This window comes from Pristis pectinata, chromosome 9 (assembly GCF_009764475.1).
Source record: "Pristis pectinata isolate sPriPec2 chromosome 9, sPriPec2.1.pri, whole genome shotgun sequence".
In the NCBI taxonomy this organism is placed as follows: Eukaryota; Metazoa; Chordata; class Chondrichthyes; order Rhinopristiformes; family Pristidae; genus Pristis; species Pristis pectinata.
In genome coordinates this window covers 1,374,308-1,401,807 of record NC_067413.1, presented here as the reverse complement: position 1 = coordinate 1,401,807, position 27,500 = coordinate 1,374,308, and the positions used below count along the sequence as shown (strand labels likewise).

At 46.1% G+C, this 27,500-nt stretch overlaps 1 protein-coding gene across 9 annotated transcripts in view; it reads left to right on the top strand.

The window, feature by feature from the left end:
• The window catches only part of LOC127574678 (anion exchange protein 2-like), a 202,320-nt gene that overhangs the window by 73,540 nt on the left and 101,280 nt on the right, over nucleotides 1-27,500 (top strand). For 7 of the 9 annotated variants that reach the window (XM_052023922.1, XM_052023920.1, XM_052023923.1 and 4 more), the window contains one exon: nucleotides 1,026-1,172. In XM_052023922.1, coding sequence (XP_051879882.1) covers nucleotides 1,128-1,172 — 45 coding nt within the window. In that variant the 5' untranslated portion in view covers nucleotides 1,026-1,127. Of the gene's footprint in view, nucleotides 1-1,025; nucleotides 1,173-13,383; nucleotides 13,462-25,110; nucleotides 25,243-27,500 lie in introns of those variants that run through there. The other 2 variants (XM_052023927.1, XM_052023928.1) reach the window with 2 other exon arrangements.

The window sequence follows — 27,500 nt, the reverse complement described above, 5'->3', positions numbered from 1 at the left end:
AGAAATCATAACACGGACCTAGGCTGGTCAGTCTCAGCAATTCATCCTGATGTCTCTCCTCCATTTGAGCCTGTACCCACCTTGTTCCCCTATCCCTGTTATTCATTGTTGACGATGTCTCTGCTTCAATCACTATATCCAACCAGGGAGTTCCATAGACTTGTAACCTGTAGGTTTTAAAAAATTAATTCTCAGGATTCTCTGCCCTGCCAACTGTGCAACTTCCTGGCAAATTTCCGAGGGCAAAAAGGAGCCATTCCCTGTTGGTGTGGGAATAGGGTTACATGCAAGCTCATGCTGGCTACACACAGCTGGTTTATGGGCCTCTTAAGGCTTTATAGCTTCAGTGATTCTAGCACACTTATTTTTTTTAAATCTCATTTCAAATTCTCAGACTTAACACAGACACATGAATTCACAGTTGCTGGGTCCTGTAGGTACAGACTGGTCCTGTAACAAGGCAGACCAATCCACCACCGGACCTATTTTCAAAATCCTTCCCTCTCTGTCCCAAATCTCAAATGATTAATGAAAAACTGTTCCTCCTGGTGGTAAGTCCAGAACAGGGGCACACTTGAACTTAATAGCATGTTTTGTCATGGGGGCAATGGGTCGAGTTAATATTTTAAAACTGAGATCCATAGATCTGTTAGCTAATGGTATCAAGGAATCAGGTGCAAAGGCAAGTGAATGGGCTTAGTGATGCATAAAATGAGGAAATCAGACAGGACCTAATAGAATGTCTGAGGGCTGAATGTCCAACTCTGTTTCCACTTTGGGTAAATTACAGAAATGTGGGGAGCAGAGCAATGGAGTAGATTGGACCTTGGTGAGTGCTGCAGACAGGGGAGCTGTTGCTCAAAGTCTGAGGCCCCTACAGGACTGCCAGTGTCATTACAGCGTGACATGTTTACATAGGCTGTCTTCAATATTAATGTCGATGTAAACAATATTGATAAAAATTGATACAGAATTGTGACAGGAGGGAGTGATGGATTTTGTTTCTCTTGAATCTTTTTTTCCAGGTTATGCTGTCCCAAAGACATTCACTGAACTTGCGTGAAAAGGAAAAGGGTTAAAAAGAGACGTCTTTAATTACGTGCTGATAACTACGCTGAGGTGACACAATGGATTTGCCAGTTTCACCTGAAATTCACATTGTTGTTCAGGGTGTAAGTATGCACATCCTTTCTTTCAGTGTATAATTGGCTGATGTGTGGCCCCCTGACAACTGATTGATTTGGGAGGGATTTATATGCACAACTTTCTGCTCAGTAGTGAGAGAGCTTGTTTTCTCAAGGAGGTAATTTAACTTTACTTGCAATTAAGAATAGCTGTGAACACTTGTCCAAATATTTGTGGGTTGGTGTCCAGCTTTATCTGAAGAGACTCCTGGCTGTACCTTGGGACATTTTACTACATTAAAGGTATTAGATATTTGAAAGTTGTCATTATATTGAACAGCAAAGCTCCCTTCCCAGGCAATTCTCTTGATGCCTTCACTTTAAGGCATCCCACTGTTCCATCAATAGTAACACTCAAAGGCAAATCTCAGGTGCTTCTGTTTCAGAAATATGACCTTTGCAGTCATGAAGCATGGTAATTGCACTGAAATCAGGATGCCATCTAAGTACAGGTATCAAGAGCTGTTGACATCTACTTGTGTGATCAATGAACACATCATTAGAATGCTGAAGTAGCATATCAGGTCTTTGAATAAACATGAGGTGTTCTACCATCAAGATAAAATATCAATGATTCATGCTTTGTACCTGCACAACTGGATAAGAGTTTTTACCATAGAGAAAGAGTGTCAAGGGATTACAAAGAACAGAATTAGCTAAAGAGAACATGCTGTTAAAGGGTTAGAGTTTGCAGATGACACGAAGGTTGGTGGTGGTGTGGATAGTGTAGAAGGTTGCTGTAGGTTACAACAGGACATTGACAGGATGCAGAGCTGGGTGAGAAGTGGCAGATGGAGTTCAACCCAGAAAAGTGTGAAGTGATACACTTTGGAAGATCGAATTTGAAGGCAGAATACAAGGTTAACGGCAGGTCTCTTATTTTTTTAAGACGGATCTTAGGGTCCACGTCTATAGATCCCTCAAGGTTACCGCGCAGGTTGATAGGGTTGTTAAGAAGGCGTATGGTGTGTTGGCCTTCATTAGTCAGGCGATTGAGTTCAAGAGCCGCAAGGTAATGTTGCAGCTCTATAAAGCTCTGGTTGGACCACACTTGAAGTATTGTGTTCAGTTCTGGTCACCTCGTTATAGGAGGGATGTGGAGGCTTTTGAGAGGGTGCAGAGGAGATTTACTGGGATGCTGCCTGGATTGGAGAGCACGTCTGATGAGGATAGGTTGAGCGAGCTAGGGCTTTTGTCTTTGGAGCAAAGGAGGATGAGAATGACTTGATAGATGTGTACGAGATGATAAGAGGCATAGATCGAGTGGACAGTCAGAGACTTTTTCCCAGGGTGAAAATGGCTAACATAAGGGGGCATAATTTTAAGGTGATTGGAGAAAGGTATAGGGGGGATGTCAGAGGTAAGTTTTTTACACAGAGAGTGTGGAGGCAGATACATTAGGGAGATTTAAGAGACTCTTAGATAGGCACACGAATGATAGAAAAATGGAGGGCTATGTGGAAGGGAAGGGTTAGATGGATCTTAGAGCAGGATAAAATGTCAGCACAACATCGTGGGCCAAAGGACCTGTACTGTGCTGTGATGTCCATTCACAAAAAAATATTTGTGGCAGTAGTGGTTCTGTTACTCCAAACAAGGTTCAGGTGATGGCTCAGACGATGCTTCATGAAGGATGGCAAGTCAACAGTGTTCACTGTAGTTTGTTCCCAAATGAAGCCCACAACATTTTGGTGAAAAGAAGGTACATCTCCTGTACTGAAGCCACACACCACTGGCAGGGCTCTATCAGAAGGGGAGAGGTGATGGGTTAATGTAGGCAGTGTAAATGGGTGCTTGATGGTTGATGCAGACTCAGGGGGCCGAAGGGCCTGTTTCCAGGTGAAATGATTCTGATGAGCTCCCACTCATCGCACCTTCACTCTCTTCCTCATGTACTTATCCAATTTCCCTGAAATGCTTTTTAGCTCAACTACTCCATGCAGCAGCTTCCAGATTCTCTTCATTCTGAGTTTAGTTTAATTCTTTTGTGGTCAGCAATGATTGCCCTTCACTCATTGCTTTGTTAGTGATGGAGTGCTGCTGTCTTGTGTTCTGATGGTGTTACTAGATAGACTAAGTAAGGGTCCCCTGAATTTATTAATGAATTTATCAATGAAAATCCTCATGTTTGTGGCTCTTTGGTTCTGTTCTCTCCGTGATTGGACTATTGAACATCTTTGTAACTTGGAAGATCTCAGGTTTCGGGGAATCGTGGAAAGATCGAGGCACTCTTAGCGACAGAAATATCCAGCTTGTTCGGTCTTTCTTGGTACTTATAACACTTCACTGGTTTTGCTTCTATATTTTGTGGGTGTTACCATCTTTTAGTTAAGAGTCCTGTCTTGGCCATCATGTCATGAGAGCCAGGGAACTCACTTTTTGAACAGCAGATGAATCTGGTCCTGAAGAGCTGAGCTGGGGCTCTCCTCATCAGGTGGTTGGCTCTGTTGTGGGCAACCGGTTGGGGTTCACTGCTACTGTCACTCAGCAAATCTGTTACCTCTGTGCATTGACCAGGAAGGTAGAGGACAGACTGTCATCTGTTTGGGAAGCAGTTGTATCAGTAGTGGTGATGACAGTTTCAATATTCATGATTCAAGTATGTTCATAGATTTTGTACATCTCCCTACCCTGCCCTCGCTTGCTGGCTTCTCATGGTGTGCCAAGCACAACTGGGCTCCTGTGTTCTCTCATTTTTCCCTTTAGTTCTTGCTTTTTGTTCCTATTCTCCTCTTGTCTTAAACTGCCCTTTATTTCTCTTCCTTACGTGTCTCCTACCAACACAATCTCCTCTTAATATTCATTCTCTTTGGTTAAGGACAAAGACCACTGAACCTCATGATGGCAAGATCTTCAACAGCTGACTGACCTCTGTGAAAAATCACTACTTAGAATTTATGGTTGTTATTATCTGATCTGAACAGTGAGGTGAAAGGCCATGTTCACTCCACTCGCAGTGGGATGCATCTCTGCCACAGTCTCTGCCCACTGACCCTATTCCTGTAGTGATGTTGCCCTGGAAGTTTGGTCTTTGTATATGAAGTATATAAGCAGGGAAGTTTTGAAGCAATTTTATAGGGAACTGATGAGATGGAACCTGTGTACTCCATATTTAAGGAAGGATGTGCTTGTATTGGAGCCCATGAAGAGAGGGTTTATAAGATTGTTCCTGGAATGAAGGAGTTGATATATGATGAGAGGTTAAGCAGGTTGGCCTACACCATGGAGTTTAGAAGAATGAGAGTGATCTTATGTTTAAGATATTTAAGATTCTGAGGGGGATTGACAGGGTGGATGCTGAGAGGAGGTTCTCCCAGTCGGGTATCTAGATCTAGGGGTGTAGTTTCTGAATAAGAACGGCCCATTTCAATGGAGATGAGGAGGAATTTCTTCTCTCGGAGGGTGCTGACTCTTTGGAATCTTCTACCTTAGAGTGCTCTGGAGGCAGTCACTAAATGTATTCAAGGCAAACCTCAATAGGCATCTAAACTACAGGGGAGTTGAAGAATATGGGGAACTGCAGGAAAGTGGTGTTGAGATGAAGCAGCTGAAGATGGTTGGGCCCAGAACACTGCCCTGAGGAACTCCTGCACTGATGTCCTGAGATCTCCAACAATCGCACTGTCTTCCTTTGTGTGAAGTGTGGCTCCAACCACTGGAGTCTTTTTCCTTTGATGCCCATTGTCTCAATTTCACCAGGGTGCTTTGATGCCACACTCAGTCAAATGCTACCTTGACAGCAAAGGTAGTCGATCTCCACTCACCTCTGGGATTCAGCTCTTTAGTCCATGTTTGGACCATGTCTGTGATGAGACCTGGAGCCGAGTGATGCTGGTGAAACTGGACATCGGTGAGCAGGTGCCACTTCACAGCACAGTCGATGATAGTTTCCAGAACTTTGCTGATGGTTGAAAGTGGACTCAGTAAGCAGTAATTAGCTGGATTTGTGAACAGGATTTAGCTAAGGGTATCACCGCTTCTGGATAGCTGGCACCTTGACCTCAGATTGACAGAAAGTTTTTTACTAGGTTACAGTTGCTAGCCAGCACCTAATTATGGGGAAGGGCAGGTCTGGTGACTGCTGAACATTTTCTGAACTAGTTTGTCATCTCATCCCACACTATAACTGCTTCTCATCCAAAATACCGCTGTCCCAACTTGCACCATTACTCCTGTGTTCAGATCCGGCAATACCTCATTTAGAATTTTAATAATTACTTTCAAATCACTCCATAGCCTCTACCCTCAGTAACCTCCTGCTGCTCTGGACTCATCCAGGGTCTTAGTGGTTCTCTAATTCTGGCGTTTTATGTAAAACTATTTTTTAGCTGCTCCACACTGACGACTGTGCCTTCAGCTGTCAACATCGTAAGCTCTGGAATTGTCTCCCTAAATTTTTCCACCTCTCTGTCTCCCTTGGACAGCCTTCCTTGGTCACCTGTCCTAATATCTCCAAGTCTAGCTAAGGGGCATATCAAGTCTAACCTTATGTAGCACCTTGAAATGGTATCTTATGTTGTATTAAGCCATTATACAGATGCAAATTGTTGACCTGAATACAAGGGATGTTGTGAACTAATTTAAAGGAATCATAAGTATATGATGGACGTGTGGGAACATGTTGAGGCAGCATGGATAAAATTGCTGATGCCACAGATTCAGGCATCACCTGGTTTATCAACCATCACCTCGCTTGAACATCAGCTCTGTAAACGCTTACAGAAACCTTACCATTACTGCAGTATCAGTGTTGAGAAATTCGGAACCGAAGTAAATGAGTGGAGCTGAGGTGTAGGTAGGCCATGGTGTAATTGAACAGAGGGACAGGCTAGAGGGGCCAAACGGTATTCTCCTCTGATATACCTAGGTATTTTACAGCTGTCGGCATGGAAAGTCAAGCTCCTCCTTAAGATAAGAGAGACTGCTGGCCTTGGCTTTACAGTTCTTTGAATGCCTGACTGAGATAACATCCGCAGATTCTCTGTGAAATAGTTTTCGGCATTTTATTTGTTGATAGATTTCTGAAGAGTTTTGCCTTTCGTACTTTGAAGTGTTCACACTTTTCCGTTGATTTTCCAGTGTAATTTTGCAGAATGGAGTGGCTGAGCTGGCAGTAAGTGCCTGTTGGATAATATTCACCCTACTTCTCAGTCGCCACTTCTTGTCTGAGTCAGAAGGTTGTGGGCTCAGTTCCCTCCCAGGTTCCGGACAGGCCCTCCAAGGAGAAGCTTTAAACTGATGCAATGAGTTCCCTTCGACCAATAGCACCAGAAACTGCACTGTTCAGTGGAGCAAACCCCACTCTGTGTCAGTAAGGTTCACTCCAGACGCTTAAGCACAAAGGCCAGTGCAATACTAACAGAGTGCAGCACTGTCAGAAGGACAGTACTGGGAGAGCATCACACTGTGGGAGGGGCGGTACTGAGGGAGTGTCACACTGTGGGAGGGACGGTACTGAGGGATTGTCACACTGGGAGGGACGGTACTGAGGGAGGGTCACACTGTGGGAAGGGCAGTACTGAGGAAGGGTCACACTGGGAGGGTCGGTACTGAGGGAGTGTCACACCGTGGGAAGGGCAGTACTGAGGGAGGGTCACACTGTGGGGGGGCGGTACTGAGGGAGGGTCACACTGTGGGGGGGGCGGTACTGAGGGAGGGTCACACTGTGGGGGGGCGGTACTGAGGGAGGGTCACACTGTGGGAGGGGTGGTACTGTCACACTGGGAGGGGCAGTACTGAGGGAGTGTCACACTGGGAGGGGCAGTACTGAGGGAGTGTCACACCGTGGGAAGGGCAGTACTGAGGGAATGTCACTCTGTGGGAGGGACGGTACTAACGGAGGGTCACACTGTGGGAGGGGCAGTACTGAGGGAGGGTCACACTGTGGGAGGGACGGTACTAACGGAGGGTCACACTGTGGGAGGGGCAGTACTGAGGGAAGGTCACTGGGAGGGGTGGTACTGAGGGAGGGCCACACTGTGGGAGGGGATTACTGAGGGAATGCAGCACTGCTTTGTGGAGGGTGGACTGGTGTTGGGGAAGCGATGAGGTGCTGCCCTATTGGGGGGTGAGGGAAGGGGCATTATTGAGAGTGTTGTTGTGGGACTGAGGGTATTCTGCATTGTCAGAAGTCCGTGCTTCAGATGAGGCATAACGCATGGCCCTCTCAGATAAATGTAGAAGAAGACCGATGTAGAAGAAGAGCAGAATAGTTTCCCCTAGTGATCCGGCAAATACATACCCTCCAACGTCATCATTTTAAAATAGATTAACATCTATTTTAACTGATCATTAACACATTCCTGTTTGTGGGGCCTTGCTGTGCACAGAGTCGCTGATCTGTTACCCCAGTACTTCATTGACTAGGAGGTGCTTTGACAAGAGTGGGGTTGTGAAAGGTACCATATAAATACAAATCCTGTAAATATTTTCACAAAGTTGTTGATTGTAATCTGGATGTTTTGGAATGTCAGTGGGAAGTGGGTGTGTTAGTGTGAATTAACACACTAACACACCTCCTTCCCACTGACATTCTGAATTAGTGCGTATGAAAGCAATGAGTGTACACAGCAGTAGTTCTGGCCGTACAGTCCTCAAAGGTGAATGGTGTTGACACTTAGATCCTAGACTGGCGTCATGCTGAGGGTGCTGGCTGTGCAGTAGTTGCTCTGGGAAAAGCTTCCAACCTTGTAAAAGTTAGAACTGAGAAATGAAAATACACAGTGGAAGTGAGAGTGAAATCTGATGTTGAAGCAAAACGAAATGTTAAGTGGACATTTTTTTCACAGAAGTTTCCCCAAGTCAGCATCTGCAATGCATTATCGATTGTTATTAATGCAACACATTGGCTGATATTGATACACGTGAAGATCCTGTCAGCCACAGTACCCTGAATAGCCAGCTCCACCGCTTGCTGACATCTAATCCAATGTGCAGCTGTCGGAAGAACTAACCTTTCTTCTGTCGCTGGTGTTTCTGAAATAACTCTCAGGGTCTGGGCCTTGTTGATAAGGTCGGCATTTTTTTGCCCATCCCAGTGTTTGGAAGGGAGCAGCAAGCCAGGTCTGATGTGTTGAGTCTTACTGGGTCATTTCAGAGGGCAGCTAGGGGTTAGTCGTTGGTGTGGGACTGGGATTGTGTGTTCTTGACCAGGTAAGGGTAGCAGGTCTCCAATCCCTCTTTGGCCTTGCCCCTTGTCATTCATCCAGTCCTGGAATCCAGTGCATCTCATGAGGGGCATAGATAGGGTGAGTGCACGTAGTCTTTTTCCCAGGGAAGGGGAACAAAAAACTCAAGGGCATAGGTTTAAGTTGAGGGGCGAAAGATTTAAAAGGGACATGAGGGGCAACTTCTTCACACACAGGATGGTCCGTATATGGAACGAGCTGCCAGAGAGAGTGATTGAGGCAGATACAATAACAACACTTAAAAGACATTTGGATAAGTACATGGATAGGAAAGGTTTAGGGATATGGGCCAAACACAGGTAAATGGGACTAGCTTGGTGGTCGCCATGGTTGGCATGGACGAGTTGGGCTGAAGGGCCTGTTTCCATGCTGTATTACTCTATCACTCCATGGACCCACTATTGGCAGCCATTCTTCTGTCCAAACTCCGGGATGTGCGATTCACTTCCCAAATCTTCCCATCTGTTTCCTACTGACCCTTTAAAAACTTTACTCCACCCTCTGTGCCATTGTTCACCTGCTGAGGTTCTTTGGTGTTTAGGAATGTTTTCCCACATTGAAGGTGCTATGTAGAATTGCAAGTTACTGTTGAAAGCACAACACTGAGGAGGATGGGTTTTATAACGGCAGCTTCATGGTCTCTTGCACTAATGCCAGTGTGTTTGCCCTTGTTGTTGGAGGGAGAATTCATTATTTATTCATACAGTGGATGTCAATTCCATTGATGTGAGCGGCCTTTACTGTCCATCCCTAACTGTTCCTGAACTGAATGATTTGTTGGTCATTTCAGAGGTTAGTTAAGGGTCAACCACATTGCAGTGTGTCTGGGGTCACACACAGGCCAGACTGGGTAAGGATGGCAGCATTCCGTCCCTCACGGACATCAGTGAAGCAATGAGCTGTTTGTAATCACAAAGCAAAGTGCTGTAGATGCTGGAAATCTGCAGTAAAAGCAGAAACTGCTGGAAATACTCAGCAGGGTAGGCAGCTTCTGTGAAGAGAGAAGTGGAGGTGACGGTTCAGGCCAGTGATTTTCAATCAGAACACTTTTATAATTGCAGTCTGGGAGTTTCATGGGACACTTACTCATGCAACCTTTTATGTTCCGTGTTTATTTAATTAATTGAATTTACATTACCCGGTTGACATGGTGGGATTTGAACTCCCACTCCAAGATCAGCGGTCCTGTGGATTCTGGTCCACGAACGTAGTTACTGTGCTCTGTTCACTCTAGGCAGGGGTGCTGTGTGAGACAGTCGGTTCACCAGGTTACCGGAGATTCTGGAACTTCAGCAAGTCTGACGTATCAATGGATCATGTTTGGCATGCAGTCATTCACTGGAACTGGATGTCGCAGTTGGAGCATTTGAATTCAGTTTTAAAACTCAGTATCATACAATAACCCAACTAGTTCAGTGGTGAGCTTCAGGGAATGTAACCTGTCATCAGTATCAGGGAGTGACTGCAACTCCACCACAACACAACGACTCTTAGATGAGGTAGGAGCGCTGGTCTTGGGAGCACTACCTGCGTCCCAAGAATGAACAGACGTAGAACATTACAGCACAGTACAGGCCCTTTGGCCCACAATGTTGTGCCAACATTTTATCCTGCTCAGATATCCATCTAACCCTTCCCTCCCACATAGCACCCCATTTCTCTATCATTCATGTGTCTAAGAGTATCTTAAATGTCCCTAATGTATCTGCCCCCACAACCTCTGCAGGCAGTGCCTTCCATGCACCCACCACGCTCAGTGTAAAAAAACTTACTCTTGACATCCCCTTTATACCTTCCTCCAATCACCTTAGAATTATGTCCCCTTGTGTAAGCCATTGTTGCCCTGGGAAAAAGTCTCTGACTGTCCACTCAATCTATCCTCTTATCATCTTGTACACCTCTATCAAGTCACCCCTCATCCTCCTCCTCTCCAAAGACAAAGGAAGCGTGTTTGGAAGGAAAGCAAGGAAAGGAGTGTGTGCTCAAAACACAAGACAAAGGTTGAACAGCAGAAGAGACACAAGAGAATGCTGGAATCTGGAACAAAAAACTAACTCAATGGGTCAAGCCTGCTGAGTCTTCCAGCAGCTATTTAAACAGCAAAGGCACTAGTGGGGAGCAAGGGAAGGTTATATAATGGAGCTACAGGATAAGGCAAAAAGATTTCAAACTTTCATATCAAGAAAGAATTGGATTGTTGGAGGTGAACTACAGAGCATGAAACTCTGGTGTGTTTTTAGCATTTGTCCTTTAGTGGGTCACATTACTGATAATTTGTACTCCAGATAACACAGCCTTTAATTGCTCACTAATACAAATTAATCAGTGCTTAAAGAACTTTGATTTTATCAAAATATTCTGGGTAAGGCTTTAAGTCACAACACCCACCTTCAACATACAGCAGCCTCTGTGACCTTTCAAAACCTGTTCAAGTACAAACATCTGTTAATCATTCCAAGGTTGTAGCAATGTTGGAATTCCCAGGTCTAGTTCATCTCCTCTGCCTGAGTGCTGCTGCAGTTCTCTCATTTCTCCCCCTGTCACTTACCTACTTGACAATTCCAGCTCTTGCCAAGTGTCTCATATTTCCTCATGACATAGAAAGAGACCATTCAGCCCATGAGTCTCAGATGGTTCCCGTCAATCCCATTCCTCCAGTTATTTCCCTGTGCCCTAGTTTCTCTCTCCCACATGCCCGTCAACTCCCCTGTGGTTCTCCTGGCACTAGAGGTAATTTAAGGTTGCCAACCAACCACCCAGCCAGCACATTTTTGAGATGTGGGAGGAAACCAGAGCACCTGGGGGAAAGCCATGTGGAATACATGCAAACTCCACACAGACAGCACCCGAGTCCAGGATCAAACCTGGGTTGCTGGAGCTGTGCAGTGGCAGAACCTTGGACTGGGTGAATGATGTGTGCCTATGTCCTCCGTAAACCAGCTCATCCACAGATTTGCTGCTGCACTGGTCTCCCATCCACTGCCCTTTCCTTCCCTCGCTGACCCTCCTGGTGACGTGATTCTTGGCAGGTAGAAACCCTAGACCAATTGTTGGTGGTTTGAATTAAAACAAGGGGTGGTTTAAACTGGAGGCCCTGACTTTCTGTGCAGTAGTTTCTTGAGATTTTCTTGTGAAGGTTTCACCTGATGATGCAGAATGATGTTTCCGAGCAGTCTGGCTGTGTGCTGATCTGTTCAAAAAAAAGTTGTTTTCCTAGACTGAGTGTTGCAGGAATTGTAGCTGTTTGTGTTTTACTTTAGAAGCGAGTACCACAGCAGCTTATGTGGGGATTAGCAAAGTCCTTGCTCGATATCTGAGTCACTGCAAAGTTACAAACAGAAGAGTTGGAACAATGGAAGGTTTCAGCACATAGATGTTGCAGTTTTTTTGTAAACTAGAGCTTAGAGGAGCTCTGGACTTGCTGCTAGTCCTGGAATTAGACTGGAAAGTGCTGTAAATGATCAAAGCATCCTTCACACTGAAGGAGCACACACAGGTTTCCCGTTTTAGGTGTGACATGTGTCTGATCCATTCACCGAGGTTTCAGATGGTGTCTGTTTTTGTCACAAAGAAGGAAGTAAACAAGCCTGCCTCCACCTGCACCTCTCTGTGAAAGAATTCCCTTGATAACACTTCCCAAATTTCACCTGTCTACCCTCTAGAGTTCCCTGGACAGAGATTCCTCAGTCCCGTGATTTTCTCCTATCAGATCCCTTCAATAATCCTCCACCTCCCTTTCCCCAAAGCCCTGAATTGTTATTTTCCCTTTTAGCTACTTTATTGCAGATCTTTTTTGAAAATTACTTCCACTTCCTTTCATGCAGTATGTGAGGGATACCATCCAAATCAAAGTAGCCCCAACTGACTGCCTGGAAGTGCTGGGGTCTGGATCGCGCTGTGTGAAAGGGTAGTTGAGGCAAGAACCCTCCACATGTTTAGAAAGCCCATCGGTGAGCTGCAGACCACATTCTGGGAAGAGGGTTGGTCCACTTTCAGGCTGTGAATTACTGTGATTCTATGAGCCGTGCTGGTGTGGAATTGGAGTCTCGTATCATTCAGGGCAGGACAGGATGGTTCATTTCCATCTAGAAGAGCCCCAATTAAACCAGTTCTGCTTTTATGTTCCAAAACCACAATAACTGTAAATCTGAAATAAAGACAGATTGCTGGAAATATTCAGTAAGTCAGGTCCACGGTGGAGGGAGAAGCAGTTAATATTCGAGCCAAAGAGCTTTCACCAGAGCTGTTTTTTATGAGTGAAGTTGAATTTCACAGTTGTTCTTTCTGACCCAAGTTGCTTCTGTTTTCCCATGGACCGGAGTTCTCTGACTGCACGGCGGAAGTTGGGCTGGTCTCTGGGTGATTGGTGCTGGAACACTTCCATTGCGCCACTGCATCTTTGTGCTCTCATTGCACCTCTTCGTTTCCCACCTTGCGTGGCAACGTGCTCCCAACAGCCCATTCCGTGAGCGCCTCTGCTGACATCAGCTGTGGCGCGTGCACTTTGTTGAGCTTACTGTCTTGCAGGTTTTGCACACATGTTTAGTTGAGTGAAGCCTTGTTGAAAAGCAGCATGTTGTAACGATGGGCATGTGCACTACAGTCGGTTCTCAGCACTAATGAATGGAACACAAGTTGCCCCATTCAAAGCCAACACCTAGTTGCTGTTGTGAATGCTTTGAAACCAGCGTGGTTTCATTTCTGCAGAGAAATGATCGGTTTATTTCTGGCCTGCTGTATCTGAGGTTGTTGCAGTTAAAGTTCAGAGCTCTGTACTGTCTGCTCTGTCTCTCCACTGGGCAAACGACAAACCTGCAGTTTAAGGCACGTAATCCGTACGAGTCGGAACATGCTTGCACAGCCCTGAATAGTTGCGGATACTTAAGTTGAATGGGTGAGAAGCACGTGGAGGCAGCTGATTAGCACATTCCAGGTTGCTTCCCGTAAAAGCAGATTGTTCTAACAAAGCAATATTGGAACCCAGTAAGCTATCGGCTTCTGTAACATGAGAGAGAGGCTGCTGGAGAGACTCCACTAACAGTAAGATGGCAGTGACGGGGCATTCACTGTATGATCTCATCCAGTTCCAGGTTAGTCCCAGCTCAGGTTCATGGGGGTCAGGGGAAGAAGTATTCGATACTAATTCTGACATTCAACGTATAAATCCTATGTAGTACGACCTGTATCCTTTGGCAGAGAGGGCACTAACTAGAGAATTTAAAGCACTTGATCCAAGGATTAGAGGGGAGTTGAAGAGGAATGTCTTCAACCAAAGTGTGATGGGTGCTGGGTGATTGGTACTGTAATGTTTCCACTGCACCACTGTCTTCATGCCCAGCGTGGAACTCACTGCCTGATAAGTCGGTGGCAGCAGAAACTCTCATGTTTAAAAAGTATCTGGAAGAGGATTTGGCAAAGTGCCTTAACCAACAAGGTTACAGATGAGAGCTTTGAGGTGAGACAAGACCAGTGCAGACACGATGGGCCAAATGTCCACCTTTAACATCAAGTTTCCCTGATTCCCTCCATGTGTTTAGAAAGCCCATCAGTGAGCTACAGACCACATTCTGGGAAGAGGGTTGGTCTGAGTTGTGCTTTTCTGGCTAGAGTGGACACAGGAGCCAATTGGCCGCTTTCAGGCTGTGAATTACTGTGATTCTATGAGGTGGTGTGGAATTGGAGTCTCGTATCATTCAGGGCAGGACAGGATGGTTCATTTCCTGATAACATAAGTTTCCCTGATTCTGACGTAACATTTTGCTCACCAGGAACTCTGGGAAGATCTTTAAGTATCTAAAAAGTACAAGTCTGTCTTGTTAAGATGCGTTCTAGTTTTTGACTCTAAAGGGCTCTGAGTTGGAGATGGCATGAAAGTTCACGAAAGGTATGAGTGGGTTGTGGAGGTGTTGGCTGTGGCTTGGTGGATTGCACTGTTGTATGAGTCGGGGAGTTGTGGGTTTAAGTCCCATTGCAGAATCCTGAACAGTCCCAGTCTGAAGCAGTGCAGATATTAAGCCAAGTCTCTGCTCCCCAGTTTTGACTTAACTAAATGGTAGGTGCTTAAAACAGGCTGGCAGGGGAGGTGGAAGCAGATATGACAGCCATGTTGAAGAGACATTTAGACAGGCACATGAGCAGGCAGGGAATGGAGAGATACAGACAGATGGGATTAGATTGGCATCATGTTCCTATATCATTCTACATTCTATGTTAACAGATTCCAAGTCATTGTATTGAAGAGTAGCAAAGTAGTCCAGGCACATGAGCCAATATTCATACCTCAAGCAACACCTAAAGCAGATGAGCAAAAAACAAGTTGCTGGATAAACTCAGCGGGTCAGGCAGCATGTGTGGAGGGAAGTGGACAGTCAGCATTTCAGGTTGAGACACTTCATCTAGGGGTCTCAACCCAAAGCGTTGACTGTCCATTTCCCTCCATAGATGCTGCCCGTCCTGCTGAGTTCCTCCAGAAACTTGTTTGTTGGTCCAGATTCCAGCATCTGCAGTCTCATGTGTCTCCCTAAAGCAGATGACCTGGTCATTATCCATTACTGTTTGTGGGATCTTACCATGTTTTCCATATTGCAATGTAAAGCCCCTTTGGGCATCCAGACCTCAGGAATGTCACTCTGTGTGTTCAGATCTGCTCGCTCTTCACTGTGCAGGATCTGACTGGCAGGGTCCGACTGTGGAGATTACTTTGGGTTCAGGGAGGGGCCACAGTTGGACTTTGCTGTATGGGGGGTGGGGGGATGCAGAGGTACAATGTGCACCACAGTCGTAATTGATCAGTGGATCCAAGCGTTCTGTGAACCTCTGGGAGGTCGGACAGTAGGGACACTGATCAGGGGCAGCATCACTGTTACCAGACAGGTGGGCAAGCAAGGAGTCTCCTCATGGACTCTACGGGACTGTGGATTTACTCCCATATTTAATGATTGAGCTCAAAATCTGGCAATCAGGAATAGGTTGTAGAGGTGGAAGGAATGAGAGCAAAAAAGAAAGCATTCCCAAAGAACCATCCACAAGTAGTGTAGCGGTTAGCATAACACTATTACAGAGCCAGCGACCGGGGTTCAATTCCTGTGTGTTTCAATGTACATGTGACTAATAAAGAAATTTTATCTTATCTTACAACCCTGTGTGCCTAACAACCAATGAAGTACTTTATTCTAAAGCACAATCTCCTTTGTGACTTGGGAAAGTAAGGTCCAACTTGGAGATAGCAAGGTCCCGTAAACAGCACTGAAATAACAGGCAGATAAACTGTTTGAGATGTTGACTGAGGGATGAATGTTGACCAGAGCACTGCTCCTGTCTGCAGAACCTCGGTTTAAAGTCACAACTTGGATCGTGTGCACAGATCCTGCAGTGGAACTTGAACCTTGTGCTGAGGTGAGAGTGCTGCCTACTGGGCTGTGACAGCTGTGGATGGCTGATTGGAATGATTTGTTTATTGGTTAAACAGCAGCAGGCTGGGTGAAACACCCTGGTTCTGCGCCGAAGTTTCAATATATTTCATCAGGTTATTTTAGGATATGTAATTTGTAAGCAAAGTTTTGCCTGAAGCACTTGGTTCTTTTCACTGAGACAAGAGGAGTGGTAATTAGTGTCAGGTGGGAAGCCTTTCTCATGGAGGCAAACAATGGAGAATTCATTGCCACATCTCTGTATCTGGGGAGGCACGTCACACCTGGCTGATGGAAGTCGTGGTGGGGGGCCAGAAAGAGGCTTTTAAACGTGCCAAAAATTGCTCAAGAGTTAGTGGAGCATCAGAAAGAACCAGCTGCTCCCCTGCAATGAAACGTAATACTGGAAATACTCAGCAGGTCAGGTAGCATCAGTGGAGAGAGGAAGAGTCAATGGGCAGTACCGTCCTTTCCCAGAGGAGTGGCTGAAGCTCGTCTTTGTGTAACCACTGAACCAGCCAAGTTCCAACTGTTGGCTCATCAATGAAGCTGGCCCTCACTGAGGTGCTGGGAACTGAAATCTCCTGGCCTTCACGTCAGTGGGTTGGTGCACCCCACCATTCAGTGATCCCGCTCTGTCTAGATCGGCCTTTAGCTGAGTGAGAATCCGGCCATTCCCAGGGTCTGGGACTATGGGGGTGGGCAGTTGGGTGACAGGGGAAAGGCGGCTGAATTTGGTTCAAGTATTAGCCCAGAATACCAGCCAAAAATGCTGGAGTATTTAGGTACATAAGAAACAGGAGCAGAAATAGGCCATTTTGACCCTGTGAGTCCATCCCAGCATTCTGATAAAGTAACACCAGAGGCAGTACAGTGACAATTCAACAGGATAATTCCGAGAGGATTGTCCTGTCTAGAGCTGCAAATAGTTTGGATCTGTATTCCTTGGAGTTTAGAAGAATGAGTGGTGACCTTATTCAGACATGTAAGATCCTAACAGGGCTTGACAGGATAGATGTTGAGACATTATCACTGATGGGCGTGCCCCAAACAAGGGGACATAGCTACAAACCAAGAGGTCAGTCATTTAAAGCTGAGGTGTGCAAAAATTCCTTCTCTCAGAGGGTGGTGAATCTCTGCCCCTGAGGGTGGTAGAGTTTGGGTCATTAGATGAATTTCAGGTGGAGATAGATAAATATTTGAAAGATCAAGGAATAGAGGGGATGCAGAAATGGCCCAGAAGAGGAGGCCAGCCTTGATCAGCCATGATCATATTGAATGGCAGGGTAGGCTTGAGGGGCTGAGTGGCCTACTCCTGCTCCTTTGTATTCTTGTGTATTCTGCAAGATCACAGTTAATCTTCTACCAAGCCCTGTCTCTCTCTCCCTGGTTCCCTCATGGCCAGAAATCGATCAGTCTCCGTCTCGGATGAACTGGGTGACTGAGTCTCCTTGACCCTGCAGGGAGGAGATTCTGTAGGCTCCACACCAGCCGAGTGAGAAATGTCTCCGCGTTCACTCCTAAAGGGTTGACCTCTTTGAGACTGGTTTAGCCAAACAGCTCTTTTGAGGAAATAACCAAATGAATGAGGAAGCTGGCCCTAACTTTAGTCAAAAAAAATTTAAATGTTTCAATCTCGTGTTTCCTCCTAGATAGTTAACACAGAGAGGGTGGTGAAATTTCTCAGACGTGTCTTTTCCAGTGGGTTTGGGGTAGGTGTGAGAACGTGACATGGCCGATGAAAGGGTTCAGGATCAGTCACCTCCGAAATGAAGGAAGTGATGTCATCAGCACAAGAGTCGCAAGGTTTAGCAGGTTTGTCAAAGAATACTGGGCGGCTTGTGTTGCTCCCACAATTTAAGTGTTGGGTGAGCATTGGGTCCAATATTCTGTTGCAGCGAGGTTTCATCGAACCCTGGACTGTTGTAAGCTCGGACTGGGGTTGATTACAGTGAGAGGGTGACAGGCAGATTATGAGACATGGCAGTTGTGATGAAAAGATCTCGGGAATGTATCAGGTCAGGGTCAGGTCAGGATGGACCAAGAACTGAGGATGACAGAGAGTCCACTGTCTGGATGAAGATATCTGGCCAAAGAAGTAGGCACAAAAGTGAAGATGGCTGAAGACCTTCATCATTTCGAGCTTGGAATTATTTGAATAAAAGAATGAAGCAGTGAGACATCTGAGTACTGGTGAGAAGGGAGAGTGAAAACATGCCAGGGAGTGAGACTGGGAGGGGAGATGGTGAAGGACAACCTGCAGTAATTAATCACTATCCACAGCTCGACCAATTTTCATATCGTGTGTAAACTTCACAATCAGACCATTAATATATACTATCAACAATAGAAGTCCCACCACTGGTCATAAACTTCCAGTCAGAAAAACATCCCTCTACCACTACCCTCTGTCTTCTATGACTGGACCAAGCCAATTTTGGATCCAGTTTACCAACTGTGAAGCCCATGTCACTTAATTTTCTGGACCAGCCTATCATGAGGGACCTTGTCAACTGCTTTACTAAAGTCTATGTAGACAACATCCACTGCCCTACTCTGATCAACACCTTCATCACTTCCTCAAAAATCCCTACCAAATTTGTGAGATGGAACCTGCCCCACACAAAGCCATGCTGACTTTCTCTAATACGTCCATGCTTTTCCTAAGGTGAGTAAATCCTAACCCTAAGAATTTTCCTACCACTGATGTAAGGGTCACCAGCCTATAATTTCCTGGTTTATCTCTGTTGCCATTCTTAAGCAAAGGAACAACATTGGCTGTTCTCTGGTCCTCTGGGACCTTACCTGTGGCTAAAGAGGACACAAGGATCTCTGTCAAGGCCCCAGCAATCTCCTTCCTTGCATCCTTTGGTATCCTGGCATAGATCGCATCAGGCCCTGGGGACTCATCAACCTTAATGTTTCTCAATTCACATGACACCACCTCCTCAATATTGACATGCTCTAGAATATCAATATACCCCTCCCTGATCTCACCATCACCCATGTCCTTCTTCTTGGTGAATACTGATGCAAAGTACTCATTAAGGACCTTGCCCCCTTCCTCTGGCTCCAGGCATCAATTCCCTCCTTTGTTTTTGAGTAGACCTACCCTATCTACCTTCTTGCTCCAGAAATACGTATAAAATGCCTTGGGATCCTGCTTCATCCTACTCGCCAAGAACATGACGTGGTCCCTTTTAGCCCTCCTGAATCCTTGTTTAAGTTCTTTCCTGCTTCCTTTATATTCCTCAAGGATCTTGCCTGATTTCAGCTTCCTAAACTTTCATATGCTTCCTTTTATTTTTTTGACTGGCCTTTAAAGGACTCCTGCATGTCAGATGTGGATTTGCCCTTTAACAGCCTCTCCCAGTCTATTCTCCCCAGTTCCTGCCTAGTACTTTGTAATTAACCCTCCCCCAATTTAGCACTTTAACCCAATGACCAGTCTTATCCTTATCCATAAATCTTATGGAATTATGGTCATTGTTTCCAAAATACTGCCCAACTGAAACATCTGGCCAGGCTCATTCTCCAGTCTAAGGTCTAGTCCGGCCCCATCCCTAGTTAGACTATCTACATACTGGGCCAAGAAACCCTTCTGGATGCACCTAACAAATTCTGCCCCATCTGAGTCCCAGTCAATGTTGGGGAAGTTAAACTCACTACACTGCTGTCTCCTCCTTCACCCCTTGGCCTCTCCTACCTATCACCTCTCAGCTTATTATATCTTCTCCCCCTTCCCCACCCACTAACTTCCCCTTTCACCTGGACTTGCCTATCCCCTGCCTGCCTGTGCTCCTCCCCCTCCCCCTCCCCCCACCTTCTTATTCTGGCTTCTGCCCTCTTCCTTTCCAGTCCTGATGAAAGGTCTCAGCCTGAAATGTCGACTGTTTATTTCCCTCCATGGATGCTGCCTGATCTGCTGAGTTCCTCCAGCACTGTGTGTGTTGCTCCAGGTTCCAGCATCTGCAGAACTTCTTGTGTCTCACTACAGTAACCCTGTTGTTTTAACGTCTTTCCATTATCTGCCGGCATATCAGGATGTCCTCTGTGGCAATCTCCATAATCAGTAATACAACTCCCTCATACTAGAATCAGAGTTTTTATCACTGACATATGTTGTGAAGCATGTTGTTTTGCGGCAGCAGTACAGTGCAAGACATAAACATTTCTATAAGTTACAAAAATAAATAAATAGTGCAAAATAGGAATAATGAGGTAGTAGTAACGTGAAGAGTGCATGTCCCGGGTGGTGAGTGTCCCTAATGATGCATGCCGCCTTCTTGAGGAGATGTCCTTGATGGATGATCTCTTTTACATCCCTCTCTGTCACATCTGAAACATTCAAACCCTGCATCACTGAGCTGCCAATCCTTCTCTCAACCAAGTTTCTGTAATGGCTGCAATATCTTGGTTCCATGTACTGATCCAGGCTTTAAGTCTATGTCTTGCCCATTATACTCCTTCCATTAAAATGACTACATTTCAGAGCATCAACCTTGCGCTGTTCATTATCCCAGCCCTGCCTCTTTTCCCTATTGGACTTACTTGAATTAACCCCTATCTTATCCTCAATCATCCCACCTGCTGACTCGGTGCTCCGGTTCCCACACCCCTGCCACACGTTTAAACCCTCCTGAGTAGCACCAGCAAACCTCCATACAAGGGATTGATAGACTGAGAATTAGTTAACAGACAGAAAACAAAGAGTGGGATAAGTGAGACCACAGCTGGTGTGTGTGCAGTTTCAGTCTCTGCCTAAGAAACAACATGGAAATAGGCCCTTTAGCCCAAGTGGTCCCATTTAAGATACCTCTAAACCTTTCCAATCCATGTACCTGTCCGAGTACCTTTTAAATGTTGTTAATGTACCTGCCTCAACACTTCTTCTGACAACTCGTTCCATATACTGACCACCCTTTGGATAAAAAAAAGTTGCCCCTCAGGCTTGTGTTAACTCTCTCCCCTCTCGCCTAAACCTATGCCCCGGGTGGCTAAATAGGACACAATTTTGACACATTTTGGAAGCTGAATTTTATTTGTTCATGATTCTTGATTCCCCAACCCTGGGAAAAAAAGTTACTACAGAAGAAGTACAGAAAAGGACCACTGGGATGGTGAGTTTGCTGTATGAGGCGAGGTTGAGTAGATTAGGGCCGCAACATCTAGAATATAAAAGAGAAGAGATTTCCATTGAAGTTTAAAAAATTCTTACAGGGTATGATGGAGGGGAGTACTGAGGGAGGGTTGCACTGTGGGAGGGGTCGGTACTGAGGGAGTGTCACACTATGGGAGGGGTGGTACTGAGGGAGGGTCACACTGTGGGAGGGGTCGGTACTGAAGGAGTGTCACACTATGGGGGGGTGGTTCTGAGGGAGTGTCGCACTGTGGGAGGGGTTGGTACTGAGGGAGTGTCGCACTGTGGGAGGGGTGGTACTGAGGGAGTGTCTTACTGGGGAGGGGCGGTACTGAGGGAGGGTTGCACTGTGGGAGGGGTGGTGTTGAGGGAGGGTCACACTGTGGGAGGGGCGGTACTGAGGGAGGGTCACACTGAAGGAGCGCTGCACTGTGGGAGGGGTAGTACTGAGGGAGCGCCACGCTGAGGGAGTGCCACGCTGAGGGAGGTTCTGTTCTTTGAATATGATGTTAAACAGATGCCTCTTCAGACCATTCTGGTGAATGTAAAAGACCCCAAGGCCACTCTCTTTGAACAGCAAGAGGGTTCATTATTCTGGCTGATATTCAGCCTTACCCATTGTCACTAAGAAAATCAGCTGAAATGTCCATTGAAAAGCAAAATACTTTCTTCATTTCACTGGTAAATGTGAAGGTCTTGTTGTACTCCTCAACGTCACAACACTGACACTTAGAGATTACTGGACTGGGTGTGATGTGTTGTGGGAGGTTCAAAGATATGACAGGCGCTGTAAAAATACAACTTAGTTCACCTTAACTTGCAGAAATCAAGAAGGAAATCACAACGTTCACTGGCAACAGAAACCAGCTGTAATTATCTAATGCCTTTAATTTCAGGACACGTACTGTGCCACTTATAATTGTCAGAGATTAGTAGTGGAGGTTAAGGGTCTGGTCAGGTGTCGAGGTTCAGGAAGGCAGAGAGCACGGAGCCTAGCGACAGAAGGCACGGTCAGCACAGGTGGGCTGCACAATTACAAGAGGCAAATCTGCAGAGCCCTGAGATCTGAGTGTTGTAGGGCACGAGGAGGTTAGTGAGACAGGGAGCGGCCGGGCTACACAGATGTGGGAGTAGGTTGGTAACACTGAGCTTATTGGGGCCAGTGTTGGTCAGTGAGCCAGAGCTGAATGAAACATGAATGAGTTTGGATATGGGCAGCACAGTGGCTCATTCTCCACATTATCTTCTTCACCGTTGATTATTACAGAATCAGAGAGTAATGTGTACACTGAGGATCACACCTGCTCCCCACAGCTCCCTCTGCAAAGTTCTGGCACATCTTCCTGTTCAAGTGTTTGTCAGGTCTTTTCAAAGTTCCTGTTGAATCTGCCTCCACAGCCCTTTCGGGCAACAAGTCCCAGACTACAACTGCTTGATGAGTAAATAAAATGGGGTAGGAATTTGCCCTCAGTAGCTTTTGCAAGGTGCGCATAATTGTTGTGGTGGTGCTTTATCATCTGCTTCCAAAACTCAGTTCCATTTTATGCAATAGAACATGATTTTGGAAACTGAATTTTATTTGTTCTTTTGTTAGGTTACAGACACCAGAAGTAAGGCCAATGTTTATTGTCCGTTTCCAATTGCTGTTGAGAAGGGAATGAGCTGCAGTGAAGGTGGTGGTGGGCAGGGAGTTCCAGGATTTAGACCCGGTGGTGATGAAAGAACAGTGATATATTTCCAAATCAGGACCATGTACGACTTGGAATGAAACACTCCCACGCACCTACTGCCCTTGTGTTGAGAGGTGGTGGGTTTGGGAGACGCTGTCGAAGTAACCTGGGCGAGTAACTGCAGTGCGTTGTGTAGACGGTACACACTGCAGCCACTGTACACCTGTGGTGGAGGGAGGGAGTGTTTCGGGCGGTGGGTGGGGTGTGATCAAACAGGCTGCTTTGCCTGGATTGGCTCAAGCTTCTTGAGAGTTGTTGGTGCTGGGCTCATCTGGACAAGTGGAGAGTATTCTGTCATATTCCTGGCATCCCTTGTAGATGCTGGAAAGGCTTTGGAATGTCAGGAGGTGAGACACTTGCCCCAGGAGACCCAGCCTTTGGCCTGCTGCTGTGGTATATATGTGGCTGGCCTCACTGAGTTTCTGGTGTATGGGGACCCCCAGGATATTGATAGTGCAGAGTAGGTGATGAAGGTGCCAAGGGTTAGGTGCTTAGACTCCCTCTTGTTGGAGATGGTCATTGACTCCCTCTTGTTGGAGATGGTCTTGTTGGAGATGGCATTTTTATGGCACGATATTACCTGGCACTTATCAGCCCATGCCTGAATGTTGTTTGACTCTTGCAGCATTGAGTATACAGTCTGTCCCCAGGTAATGAATGGGCTCTGTTTTATTCCTTGGAGCGTAGGAGACTGAGAGGTGATCTTATAGAGGTGTATTAGATCATGGAGCATAGATAGGGTGAGTGGACAAGTCTTTTTCTCAGGGTTGAGGAATCAAGAACTCGAGGGCATGGGTTTGTGAGAGGGGAAAGATTTAATAAGAACTTGAAGGGCAAGATTTTTACGCAGAGGGTGGTATCCATAGAACGAGCTGCCAGAGGAAGTGGTTGAGGCAGGTACAATAACAACTTTTAAAAGACAGTTGGACAGGTCCATGGATTGGAAACGTTTAGAAGGTTATGGGCCAAACGCTGACAAATGGGACTAGCTTGGATGGGCATCTTGGTCGGCATGGACCAGTTGGGCCGAAGGGCCTCTTTCCATGATGTATGACTCTATGAATGTCCAGAAGTCAATTTGGTCCATAAGTCAGAAAATACACAAAAATCACTCTAAGGTAACCACACCTCTCCACAGTATTGTAATGCATGGCATCAAAAGCACATCAGACTGATAAGAAAGAACAATAACTAAAAGTGGAGAGAGAGAGATATAAGGTAAGATAGTTACTAGTTAAGATAAGATAGAAACTAGTTCTGCCGTTCATAGGAACGAACTTGTGTATGTATGTCAGACTTCTGAATTTAATAATGTAATGGGATCTCGTCTGTGAGTCGGGTGTTTGTAACCCAGGGACGGCGTGCAGATGGCACATCCGTGAGTCGGGCGTTTGTAACCCAGGGACAGCGTGTGGATGGCACATCTGCTGTATTGCTTGTTTAGCGCATGTGACCAGGGATGAATTTCTTATCACTTTCTCCTCTGGTTCTTAACCTGTCACCTTAACTCTGCCCTTTAGTTACTGTCTCTCCTGCCACGGGACAGTCCTTCATAGATCTGAACACTGACGGTAAATCTCCCCAAAACCTTCTCTGCTATGAGGAAAAATATTCCAACTTTTCCATTCTGTCTGCATAACTCAAGTCTCATCCCTGGAGCTTATTCTGTTATTGGTATTGGTATTGGTTTATTATTGTCACTTGTACTGAGGTACGGTGAAAAACTTGTCTTACAAACCGATCATACAGGTTAATTCATTACACAGTGCAGTTACATTGAGTTACTGTTCATCTGTACTCTCTCCGGGGCCTTCATACCCTCACCACAGTGAGGAGCCCGGAATTGGTTGTAATATTCTGGCAGGGGTCTAACTGTGGATTTATAAAGTTTAACATAATTTGCTAACTTGAGCTGTAGGGGTGAGAGGGAGCAAGAGGCTTATGAATAGTGAATCCTGGTAGTTGTCAATCCTTGTTTGTTCAAACAGCTCAGAAACTCTGACCATCGGCCCTGGTGCGAGAATTGAGTGCATTTTGTGGAGGAGTTTTATTTTGACTAAGAGTTTGCCAACTCTTGAGTGGCCCAAGAGACTGCAGGAATTAATGATTAATCTCCAGGCCCCTGTTGTGAGCCCAGACCTGGGGGTGAATCATCAGGGCCTTTGGAAGTATAGTGTTCAATTGTTTTCTCTGAGCACATTCTAGGAACAGAGTTGGAAAGGAAAGAGATTTTAACTGATAGGGCAGATGGAACAGGAGATCGTGCAAATTGTATCTCGAGCAATACATCCAACCGGGGTTGGCAACCCGCCCAGGAGAGGATGCTACGTCAGTAAAGGTCCCGTGACTAGGACGGCTCTTTCCCTCCTGGTTGAGTGGGTTAATCAGTAACGACGAGGCTGTGAGTGCCCTCGGCGGGAACAGGCCGCACTGACACACAGCTCACTGCCCTTCTGGTCATTAGCCAGGAATTGCGAACCAAACGTGCTACTTATCTTAACTTTCAGTGAGCTTGAAATTCTTTTCCATCTGACCTCTGTGAGTGGTCTGACCCTTGGGTGGAGTTTTATGGACTTCCTCCTGAGTCCTGAGGTAAGTCCCTGCCGAGAACAGAGCCGTGCCAATTAATTGGGAGCATTGATTTGTGTGTTTAGTTAGCCAGATGGTGGTGTGGACCAGGACACGATTCTCCTCAGCAGACTCTTGCCTTTATCTGTCCCATTCTTGTTATTTACTTTACTTCTGCACAATCATACTCCACGTGGTTCTGGGTCAAAGTTGTGCTGTTTCAAAGCTTCACGGTTGTTTTGTGTGCTTTTAAATGTTGAAGTCATGTTAGAGAGATGAGCTGCAGAGCACAGCTTGGTGTCAAAGCTGACAGGCAAAGGTGAGTGGTTTTACTGGCGTTTTAAAGGTTTTAAGTAATAGTAACAAAGAGTGAAACAATACTCAACAAAGTCACAGGTGACCTTGTCACTAAGACACAGGAGCAGGAGTAGGAGTAGGCCACTCGGCCCTTCAAACCTGCCCTACCATTCAATATGATCATGACTGATCTATGCTGGCCTCAACTCCTCTTCCCATAATCTCCACCTTAAATATATCAAATGACCTGGCCTCCATCACTGTCAGGGGCAGAGAAGTCCAGAGATTGACCACTGTCTGAGAAAAGAAGCTTCTACATATCTCAGTTTAAAATGACCGGCCCCTTATCTTGTCGTTATGTCCCCTTGTTTGAGTCTCTCCCACTCATGAAAACATCCCAGCATCTACCCTGTCGAGCTCCCTCATTCTTCTGAACTCCAAGGAATACAGATCCAAGCTGTCTACCCTCTCTTAGGACAACTCAGGAATTGCTCTGGTGAATCTCCTACAGACTGCCTCCAATGCTATATACCCCTTTTTAGGTAAGGGAACCAAAGCTTTGCACAGTATTCCAGGTGTGGCCTCACTAACATCCTGTACAACAGTAACAAAACCTCCCTATTCTTAAGCTCCAACCCCTTAGCAATGAAGGCCAACATGCTGTTTGCCTTCTTAACTTGTCTGCTAACATTAGTGATTCATGCACCAGAACACCTCTGAACTTCACTCACAATAGAGATAAACTATTCCTTCCTCATCCTTCTCAACCTGTCAGCATTCTATCACAGTGCACCATATCTTGTCCAGCTGGATGGGAGCATGTTCACCCAATCCCACAGTTATCAGTCCGGTTGCAGCCAGAGGATCTATGACCTCTGCTGAACCCAAGGATCTCTACCTGCCCTTCGTATTCTGATCTCATGACCAGCAACAGTGAAGTGAAGGAGCAGATTATAGATTGTACATGTGCATGGGAAAACATCTGATCATTGGAATTGGTTTATTATTGTCACATACTGAGGTACAGTGAAAAATTTGTGCTTTTTGTGGTGCATTGATAAAAATTGGTGAGCGTCAAAGGGGACATGCCAAATTTCTTTAGCCTCCTGAGGAAGCAGAGGCACTGGTGAGCTTTCTTAGCTGTGGCATCTACATGGTTGGACCAGGACAGGCTGTTGGTGATGTTCACTCCTAGCAACTTGAAGCTCTCAACCCTCTCGACCTCAGCACCGTTGATGTAGCCAGGAGCATGTGCACCGTCCTCCTTCCTGAAGTCAATGGCCAGCTCTTTTGGTTTGCTGACATTGAGGGAAAGGTTGTTGTCATGACATTTCTTGTATCACACGTGTTTTTGCACTAAGATTGTGTCACCGTCTGAGGCAGTTCCCCTGGATTGAGGGTGACTTGCTCTCCTCTGGTTCTGTGGGTTCTGAGGTGACTGATGAGACAAACATGGGAACTGCAGACTGCCCAGGTATGGAGGTGGTACCTGCTGGGGAAGATGGGTAGCTTGTCAGGTGATGACTCCAGTTACTGTGTGTGCTCTCAATGCATGGATCTGTCAAAACCATCCCAGATGTTCCTTCTCCACTCTGAGTGGTCCACAGGCCAGAGGGATGTTACATTTTATAGAGGAGGCTTTGAGCACATCCTTGAATCTTTCTCATCCCACATGACTAAGCTTAGAAAGGTGTCCATTTTGTGAGTCTGGTGTTGGGCATGTGAATGTGTGTCTGACTGAGGATAACTGGGGCCTCGGTGTTGGATGGGGATGTGGTACAGATGTTGGACGGGGAGAGGGCACAAGTGTTGGGTGGGGAGAGGGCACAGGTGTTGGACAGGGAGAGGGCACAGGTGTTGGACAGGGAGAGGGCACAGGTGGTGGACGGGGAGGGGACGCGGGTGCCGGGAGGGGACGCGGGTGCCAGACGGGGAGGGGACGGGGACATCAGCTCGCCTGTCCTTCCATGGACTGGGAGGATTTT